Source organism: Strix uralensis, chromosome 1 (genome assembly GCF_047716275.1).
Source record: "Strix uralensis isolate ZFMK-TIS-50842 chromosome 1, bStrUra1, whole genome shotgun sequence".
NCBI classification, from domain to species: Eukaryota; Metazoa; Chordata; class Aves; order Strigiformes; family Strigidae; genus Strix; species Strix uralensis.
This window is the reverse complement of record NC_133972.1, coordinates 38,828,512-38,838,552: the sequence shown is the minus strand read 5'-3', so window position 1 is coordinate 38,838,552 and position 10,041 is coordinate 38,828,512. Positions and strand designations below refer to the sequence as shown.

Here is a 10,041-nt window from a genome sequence, read left to right as displayed (position 1 = left end):
CTAATTATTCTTAGTGCTTAGTTTTTGGGTGGCTCTGGTGCCATTGATATAGTAGGTGATACTGGGGTGTAAATTTGCATCACTGAGGAAATACCGAAAATGTTACCACTTCGGAAACTTATGTCTCATAGTGTGAATTTTTTTTAGTAGTCAAAAGACAGATCAGTGGATCATATGGTTTGATTAATTTTTTTTATCATATTAATAATACTTTGTCTCTTCAAGATTGTGATTTAAAAGTAAAACCAACCAACACAAACCTTGAAATTCACATCAGAGGTGTGGATTCTCTTTCAGAACCAAATTCTTAAGGGGAGAGCGGTAAGACACATTGAGTCTGACTTCGGTTTTGGGGGGAAGTGAGTACCCTCCTTCAGGAGAGGTCTGACTCGCATCTCAGTGTACAAGGAATGTACTGTTCTGATGTGCTGAAATAGAGCATTTTTAAGAAGTATTTATACCTATTCTTTGTGGGTTTTGTCTTTAAAGTTTTCTTTGTTCATTTCTTTGTCTTTTCTCTTGAAAAAAATATTTTGCTCATATAAAGATTGAGTGGGTTTTGTTTGGTTTCTAGAGAGACATTTTAATTTTTATCTGACTGCTTGAGAATTGGATTTATCTGTAACCAAACTTTCTAGAAGCTATTTACAGGAGCAAAGTATCAAAATAACGTGGTTTAACTTGGAAGATTCTTAATGCTTACGTTAGATGTCTTTTAACCTTAGTTATGTTGAAATGCTTTCTTAAAGTTTGTTATTCTGGAAATATTCATATTCAGGAAAATGTAGAAACCTGTCTTGACTTTCTTTGAGACACCTACACATTTTTATCACATAACTAGCTAGAAGACAATAGATTGCAATTCTTCTGCATCTGTGTAAGAAAGTGAATCCAGATCATCACTAACATACTGATACCACTGTACAGCATCTGCCTCCTTTCACATGAAAATATTGCCAAAAGAAAAAGCTTGCATAACTTGATTTGATACCTGTAAAAATGTACCTTAAAACCTATAGCTGATAAGGGAATAGGAGTGTGCTGGTATTATTAGCTTGCGTTATTATTTTTAGGCCTAATTATTTAAAGATTGAATGCTAGTGAGGTTCTGGAAACCCCATCCATCCTGTGCGCTTCAAGTTACTGAGCATATATACTTCAGAAATTGTTTCCCAGGTTTTCCGAAGAAATGGAAAAAGGGTTTTTTAGGTACCTCAGCTTGGCTTGATGCGTCTAAATAATCTGCATTTAGAGGAGGAGATGGAAAGAGCAGAATTAAGTTGACCACTTAGGTATTAAGATTCTTGAAAATTTGGCTAAGGTCAAAAGCAAACTACAAAAGCATAGTCTTGAGTGCAAAAAATTAATTTATTTTAAGAATTAGTTTCTTGATACTTGTAGGCTGAACTAGCTTGTATATTTGCATCTATAGCACACGGACTATTAGACTCTTGTAGAATATGCCTTATATCAATTTGCTGGATATTATCCATAGCATCAGTACATCTGCTTAAGAAAATGATGCTACTTCAGTAGAGTTAAAAACCAAGACTTTTAAAATGTGGTGACATGGGCAGCTTTTGTTCTAGGTCAGATAAACAGCTCTAGCAAGTGTGCTTTGGGTTGAGTAGATCAAAGATGATTCAGATAACCAATTGCTCCAGCCTCCCTCTGTGCTGTCCCTTTGCTCAGTGGTGTAACCGACTTTTTTGCTTTTTGTGCATGATAGCTGCTTCTAGAGAATACTTCTGCCTCTGCTGCATCCTTTTACCCCCCCTCTGTCTTCTGCTTGGGAAGTAAGAAGGGAAAGACCTTTCTGGAGCAAAGAATTTCCTCATCACAGTTAAAGGAAGCTGCAATAGAAAGGAACATCCTAACTGAACTGCTGAAGGAATACTGAACTGCATGTCTGGGGCCATTTCCAGGTACCACTTGAGATTTTCTGGTTGGTAGGGTTCACGTAGCTTGCCCAGGACATATTAGCAGGTGCCTTGCTTCTAATTTTGTTGAGAAATTCTCTTGAACTGAAACCCTTGCTTCTCTTGCCTGTCCTACCTTCTGAAGTGTAGTCCTCTTATGGTTATCATCATGACTGGAAGTGGTAGTAATGGCTGACATTGCCAAAATGCTGAGAAGGTAATAGAGGCATAGTCCTGGGCAAGGTGTTTCTCACGGGTGCTGCTGCTGAGTTCTTAGATATTTGAGGTTGGAAAGTCTTCTTTTGGTCTAAGTCTTAAGGTGGTGTGTACTCCCATGGTGTTCAGCTGCAGGGTTTCTTTCGGTTCTGACTTCTGTCCTTTTTGGGCTTTTAAATGAAACTAACCATATACTCAGTAGAACATCACTTCTACTACTCGCCTCAAGACTTTACTGAATTCTGATGTAGGCAGGAATCTTTTAAGGGAAGCAGTTTTTTGTCTTTAAAAAAAAAAAAATCTTCAAGTAGCTAAGGTGATTCTTGGATAACTTCAGAATGCAGTCAGTTTAAAAAATTAAACAAAAGAACTCCCACACATGTAAACAATCCCATCCTCTAGTCTCCAGTACTCTTCTGTAAAAGATTTGCACTCCTTGTTATCTAACTAAAGAAAAGAAAGGGCTGATAATGAGAACTTGACATAGGTTGGTGCTACAGGAAAATAAGTGGAGATAAAGCAGACTGAGCAATGCAGAGCTTGACTAGCAGCTGAAACTGGAGACAAGCTGCTTTCCTGTACTGGGTTTGGCTGGGTAGAGTTAACTTTCTTTATAGTAGCTTGTATGGTGCTATGCTTTGGATTTGTGACCAAAATGGTGTTGATAACAGAAGGATGTTTTAGTAATTGCTGAGTAGCGCTTACACAGTCAAGGCCTTTTCTGTTCCTCACACCACTGCACCAGCGAGCAGGCTGGGGGGGGGGCATAAGAAGTTGAGAGGGGACAGCTGACCCCAACTGACCAAAAGGATATCCCATACTGTATGGTGATGCTCAACGTATAAAGCTGGGGAAGAAGGAGAAAGTGGGGGGGGGACATGTTTGGAGAGATGGCGTTTGTCTTCCCAAGTCACCGTTACCTGTGATGGAGCCCTGCTCTCCTGGAGATGGCTGAGCACCTGCCTGCCCACGGCGGGTGGTGAAGAATTCCTTGTTTTGCTTTGCTTACGCGTGCAGCTTTTGCTTTACTGATTAAACTGTCTTCATCTCAACCCGTAAGTTTTCTCACCCTTCCAGTTCTCTCCCCCATCCCACTGGGGCAGAGGGTGAATGAATGAGTGGTTGTGAGCTGCTGGCTGGGGTCAATCTACAACAGCCCCTTCCAAAGTGCTTAAATGTAAAATTGCAAGCTGTGGTCTCAAGTAACCAGTGATTTTACTCTTTCTAATAATGGTAGATGATAATAAGGAAAAAACACAAACCACAGCAATGTTTTGTATGTAAACACTTGAAATGGATTTATTTTTTAAAAAAATCATTTTTACAGTTGGATCATACAGTATTCTTCTGTACGCCTTAAATTAAAAGCCTCCAGCTTTTAAAAATGCTGCCCAGTATGAAAGTGCTAATGTAAAACTGTAGTGTTTATGTATATAAACCGACACTACACATCACTAAATATCACTAAATAGTCTCTTCACCAGCTTCAATGAGTAGAGAAGAGATGGAAGATTCATAGTATTTGAGGGCTTCCTTCGTCCCCTACAGTTCAGTCTTCAGGAGCTTCATGGCTTTCTGCATATTTGAATACACTAGAAATTAAATATTCATACATGTTATTTTTGCAACCTCCTCTTCCAGCAGCTACAAATAACTGTAGAGAGAGCATCATTATTATTAAAGCTTTTGCTCACATGCCTATTGCTATACGGATTCTGATGCACTGTGCTCTTCCAAGCATTTTGTGACCATCATCTGTTTAATTTTGGCTGGTGAGAGCACACATCTCTTAATGCAAACGCATTGCCGTTCGCAGGGCAGAGGCGGGAGCTGTGGAGCAGTAAGGGAGGGCTGTAGCAAACAACTCTTCCCTGCTCCCAGAAGGTTTCCTGACCTGGCCCGGCAGGGCTTGTGTGCAAGGCTTCCCACCATTGCTTACAGTGAACACTGCTGAATTATGCAAGTTCCTCCTGACGTATGCTTTCTTTTAAAACAGATGGATGTTTAAGACTCCAGGGCACTGCCATCATTCTCTTCACCTCACTGAGCTTAAGGCTAGCATTTGGTTTAATTTTAATCTTAGTTAACTGTCTTTCAGCGCTGTACTGATTGCGAGTCTGTAATGCCTGGTGTTACTCCTTGTCACATGAAAAATGTGACTGCTTGCAGAATTATTTTGCAGAATATTTCAGAATACGCTACTTACACAGTGAAATGTCAGAGGGCTCATATGCATAGAGACGGTTTGAGTATCTTCCAGTAATATCTGCTCTCACAGTCAGGGAAGGATCTGGAAGAAAGGATGAGAGAAGTTGTAGGGAACAGGATTAACCTTCAAACAGAAGGAAACAAATTTTTCTGCACTTCTGCTTGCTTCCTAAATGTTTCTGCAAGACGAGTCTTCTTCCACTGACAACCAAGAGATTGTTCTTCTACACAGTCACTGACATTTAAGTGGTGTGTTTTCAGAGTTATTAAGAAGGGGATAGGTTTAATTCTGATCAGTGTTGATCAGCCTTCCACCCTGTGCCACTGCAGAGTGTCTAAATTAACAAGCTGAGGCTGCTTTCAGGTTACAAATGTTATTAAAAAAGAAATAATAAAGGAAGAGATAATATGGCAGTTGCTTTGGTCTGTTGAAAATGGTCATCATGACCTTGATTTATCAAGATATATGTTAATGATACGTGTGTGCAGTATGTGGGATGACATATTTCTTGTGGGAGAGGGAATACCTGAATGCATGCATGGCCACTAATATGCCTCCAAAACACAAATGCTTCAGAGGGGTTTGTGTAGGTTAGGGGAGCACAGAACTCAGTACTGAGCTTTGAAAATTAGCTTCTGAAGCATCCGGGGTCACTGCTGGTCCTGCAGTGACAATGTCTGAGATTGTGTTACAGACAGAAACCTGTCAGTTTTAGAGTATCTCTAGAGGTAGGAGCATGAGCAAGGCTGAGCCAGTGCCTACCAATTCCAGTGACTGTGGCATCATGTCATTTTGATGACACGATGGAAGGAATTACATCATTCATGGAATCCAGGAGGGAAGTATGCTGGACCCGTGAAACTAATGACCTGGCTGGGGTTGCTTTCAAATTGCATCCCACAAATCTAACTAGAAATTTTATATTTCCCATGGAATAAATTCCTGTTAATAAGCCTGGGGTTTCAAGATTCATGGCACAGCAGGGGCTTTCATATGAGATCAGCTTTGATACTTGAGGTACTCACCTATGAATAAAATCCGAGGGACATACTGGCCATCAGGTGAAAGATTCTTGTCTGTGGTTTCATACTTAAACAGAGAAGGTTTCCAGTCAAGGAGGGCATGTGACATAAATATTTCTTTTCTTCATCGTACTTTGTGTTATGAAATAGAGCTTAAGTAACACATTTTGCAGTTTTAAGAAATTCACTGTCTAGGATGCAATCTTTTAGTAGCTGGAGTTGGAAATTGATAACAACAGTTAATGTTATTCTTAAACTTTATTATTATTAAGCTTTAAATTCCCTCATACTATGATAGCTAGAAATGAAAGACACTTATTACTAAATCTGTTATACTTCACCACTGGCCATTTTCCTAGCCACCCCTAGCTATTAAACTGACTAATTATAGCTAGAGAAGCCATAATTAAAAATAGAACTTTATTGCTTTCACTTAATGAAGTGTATCTGGGAAACTTACCACAAGGTTCAGGAGAATGAATTTTTCAGCCAATTTCTGTATATCTTTATGTTCAGCGAAGACCTTCTTGAGTGCTAGGGTGGAAATAAATGGGTATGAAAGTAGAATTAAATTGAGAATTTCCAGTTTATAATTGCAGCAAATGAAGATTTTAAGGTCATTCATCTGGAAGATGATTTATATTCTGTGTGGTAAAGAGTAAGTATAATGGTAAAAAATGTCTCTCCTTCCTTCAGATAGTGCAGGTTTCAAATTTGTCTGCACATACTTGAATTTGAACATTTGACCCTTTAAACCTAGCCTGCTATTGCTGTTTCTGGCTCCAGTTCTTAAGGCACAGAAAACTCAGTATGAAGGTGTAGGACTTCAGCCTGAAATGTCTGGAAGGATTTTAATGCTTGTACAAAGATCCTTCTGGAGTTACTGGAGCTATGGGTGGACACAAAGGTCTTGCTGTGTGGATTAGCTTGCAGGAAGAAGGGTCCTCAGGTAAATTCAGAAACATTGGGTAAGAGCAGTCCCAGTTACCAGAAATCCCCCAGGAGCTCAGTTTCAGCCTAGTTTGATTAAGGTCCTGGCCGAATTGAGTCTCAGTCATCAATGATACTGAGAGCTGAATACATCCTTTCCACTAAAATACTGTTTTTCACTACTCCTGGTCTTGCTGTTGGTTTTGGCTTATTGTGATGCAACCCAAAACCAGATTTTGCCACAGGTCAAAACCTGCTGCCTTGTGCTCTTTTCTGTATCTATTCTGTACCATGTAATACCGAATTATCATTTTTATTTTATTTCTACACATTGGAAAATAAATAAATGTGACGGCGACTTGAAGAACGTTCCATATGCTTGCACAAGTTAGCATTTCACTGAGGTTTAGCAAGCAGAATGGTGGCTGATTTTTTTTTTAAGCAGCATTTATTCAGAAAACAAAACCTAGATTTTTAAAATTCTTTTCTTTTTTTTTTTTTTTTTCTCCCCAGTGCAAAGGGATTACCTTGGCTGTGTGGGCAGTCGTCCAAGTGATGGATAATCATCAGGGGTTTGTTGCTGGAAAAGAAGAGTCCTCGTTAGGGCCAGGCAGGCGCTGAGGGGGTGCGGGGTGCGGAGCAGGGCGCGGTACCTGTGCTTGGCACGGAAGAGGGCTTCCTCGTACGTCTGCGTCCAGATGAGCTGGTCTCCCCAGCCTGGGGGGAAGCACAGGCAGCGTTATAAGTGGGGCCAGAGGCCGGGGCACGGGGGGGTTTGTGTCCCATCCCTGCCCGTGGCTGCAGGGAAGGGCTTTAAACAGACTGGCTGCCAGAGGGCTTTAAATCAGCAGTAAAGTGGGGGGGTGTGCTCGGAAATGATAGAAAATTTATTTGCAGCATGAGTTGCAAGAAAATTAATTTATTAGAACAGAACAACGCAGGAGTCAAAACTTTAGCAGATTGCACTGTTTTTCCTTTGATTTGGGATGGGGTTTTTTGGTTTTTACCTCTGGAGAGTGTCTGAGGTAGTTTTGGTTTAGCAGTAGTCTCCTTTGTCTCCTTCTTGCCTGCATCCTTTGCCAGGGCACAGGAGATGGCAACGAGCAGCAGGAACATGGACATGTAACTCTTCTCCATGGCTGCTCCTGGAAGACATGAGAGAAACTTCTGGTTGTCGTGCCTCCCAGGCTGGTGCTTGCTTGGAGGCACACAGCAGATAAGGACAGGTAGAGCAGCAGGTCAAGTCACAAGTATGCAGCAGGGTGAGTCTGGGCTGAAACCAACTGCTCCAGGCAGGGGCCTGGGCTTGGGGAAACATCAAGGAAGTCTGAGATTTGCTTAGCAAGTAGCCATGAAGGACCCGGCTGCTTTCTGCTGCCCTGTTCATGCCGTTGGGCTGTGGTCCTTTTAAGATGCACACTTATGTGTTAGTTTCTCTCTCTTCTTTTTACATTTATTGAATTTGTGCAGTAAAAACATGAGTTTTGGCAATTCCAAAAGTACTTGCAAGTCCTAGTAGGTTCACGGTTCTACCTCTATCTCCCAGTGTTATAGTAACTTAGCAGCAGGTGCTGAAAAACTAACTTGTCTCAGCTCTTCCTCCATTTTGCAGTAGGAACAACTCAATAAGTCAGAATGTTAAGCTAGGCTTTACAGTGAGCCATTGGCACAGCTTAATGCTGTTGTTGAACCTTCCAATCCTGTCTTCCCCCTAAAAGTATCATCTAATCCTTAAAACCTGTAGAATCTATAATAAAAAGAGTGGGGAGAAGTTGCTGCGTGGAACAGTGAGAACTGAAATGCAGTTTGCTCGTTTAAGGAACACAAAGCAGAGGGCTTTTCCTGAGCCAGACTCTGGGGCATGGAGATGGGGATGAGACATGTCTGATGGGAAGCTCCTCAGCATTTCAGCTGGGATGTTTCTTTGAAGGGGCAAAACACTTTAGCAACATGACCCTATGTTTTCTCATAAAATTTCCTCCTAGAAGCTACAACAGCAATGTAATGGGTACAGTAAGCAAATCTAAGATATTCCAAAAGCAATGCAGAAAATTCAAAAGATTCATGCAATATTACAACAGGCTGCCAGTTTTTAAAATTCAGACAATGAAAATGAAAATCCAGGGAAACGGAAGCATTTTTCTGGGTAGGAAGGAGGAGACATTAGCTGAATTTGCATCAGTGGTACAGTGCTCTTTGCTACTGGGATGTCCAACAGACCTCAAACATCCAAAAAGTTACTGTTTCAAAGGGCGTGAAATACGATTTTTGCAGCAGACTACCTTTCCACCCTAAGAAAAATCTCCTTTGCAAGAAAGAAAATTGCATAAAGTTAAGTTAAACCCAGTGAATTTCTAGGGTTGCCTCAAGAGTTGTTTTGGCTAGAGCTGTATAGCGGAAGTAAAGCGTCTTTAAAAAAAAAAAAGAAAAGAAAAAGAAGGTATGGGACAACCAGGAAATTAAAGACCAGACAAATTTTATGCTGTTGCTGATGCAGGATGCAGAAAGCAAAGACATTAAACTTGCTCTTTAAAAACTTTGCCTCTGGAAGGCTATGTGCACTTTTGCTAAATTTTCCACCCCACAAAACCCCCTCATTTCCTAGCTCTTTTAACCTGCAAAGCAAACATTCCTCTACACAATTTTGCTTCATAGCAAGCTGTGCTGAGCTGTGCCTAGTTTGCTGCAGTCTTTTCTTTCCATTGATCAGCTGCCCCAGCCCCAGGTAACCTGGGCTCACAGCTCCCCCCGGTACTTTCTAAAGCAGCGAGTGTGCCGTGCCTTACCTTGTTTCCTCTCCCAGATGCCTGCCAGAATTGGAAGGTGATCCCGGTTACAGTGTGAACGCTGCTGTTCCTACTGCCTATTTATGCACCTTCACACACCCCAACTCCACCCACAAGCTTTGAATTTGAATACTACTTTCAGAAGTATTTTTTCCCCACCAAAACATTCAGAGTTAAGTTTGTAATTAAATAACATTAGTTTCCTGTCAAATGCTGTATCTGAAGTTCAGAGATGTTTCTACAGACTTTTGGCACATTTTTTGAAAGGTGATTTTAAAAGGTTGGCAAAGATCCAAGTCCAGGTAAGCTTAAGTCAAGACTCCCAGTTTGCCTGAAGAGTGATTTGTCTGTTTTTGATTGGTCAGAAAATCAGTATGGGTTGCTGTTCTTTTAGTCCTCTGAAAAAGTTAAATTGATGACTCGGAACTTTAGATGTTAATTAGATAATTAGCTAAGCTCATTATACAGATACATGTGTACACATACATGTATAACAATACATAGGAAAATTGTAATAAAATCTAAAAGTTTGTAAAGATCTCAACAAAAATGTATTTAGAAGCTATAACAATAAACTGTGTTCATAAGCAGAGGTCTAAATAAACATTTAATTCAAATTCCATGTTTAATTAGTTGTGCAGAAAATTATTTTTAACCACAACATGAAAATCAACCATTTCAGGTTTCAGATACACATATAATATGGTACAATGCTTAGGAAGATGGAACCTTTTCAGGTGGCTGGAAGCCATCCCTAGGGTTGCACCAACTGCCCATGGTCCTTCCTCAGAGGTCAGTGCAATTCCGTCCTCAGCAATATATGTTTAAGCTACAGTATGTTCTCCTTGGTGCATGCCTCATATATTTCAGTGAGATTAAAATCACATGTTCATGGGCAGTGAACACTTAACGACTCAGCTGGGTAGATGAAATCCATCAGATACGGATTCTTCTGCTTG

At 40.6% G+C, this 10,041-nt stretch overlaps 1 protein-coding gene across 1 annotated transcript; it reads right to left on the bottom strand.

Moving 5' to 3' along the window:
- Positions 1-3,407: 3,407 nt before the first annotated feature.
- Positions 3,408-9,143, bottom strand: AGR2 (anterior gradient 2, protein disulphide isomerase family member). The gene is made up of 8 exons (XM_074892126.1): positions 9,083-9,143; positions 7,304-7,441; positions 6,950-7,013; positions 6,824-6,876; positions 5,827-5,900; positions 5,370-5,433; positions 4,342-4,425; positions 3,408-3,727 (listed from the first exon to the last, which is right to left on the bottom strand). Exons 2-8 carry the CDS (start codon positions 7,431-7,433, stop codon positions 3,678-3,680), a joined length of 519 nt encoding a protein of 172 aa, XP_074748227.1. The 5' UTR covers positions 7,434-7,441; positions 9,083-9,143; the 3' UTR covers positions 3,408-3,677.
- Positions 9,144-10,041: the final 898 nt, after the last annotated feature.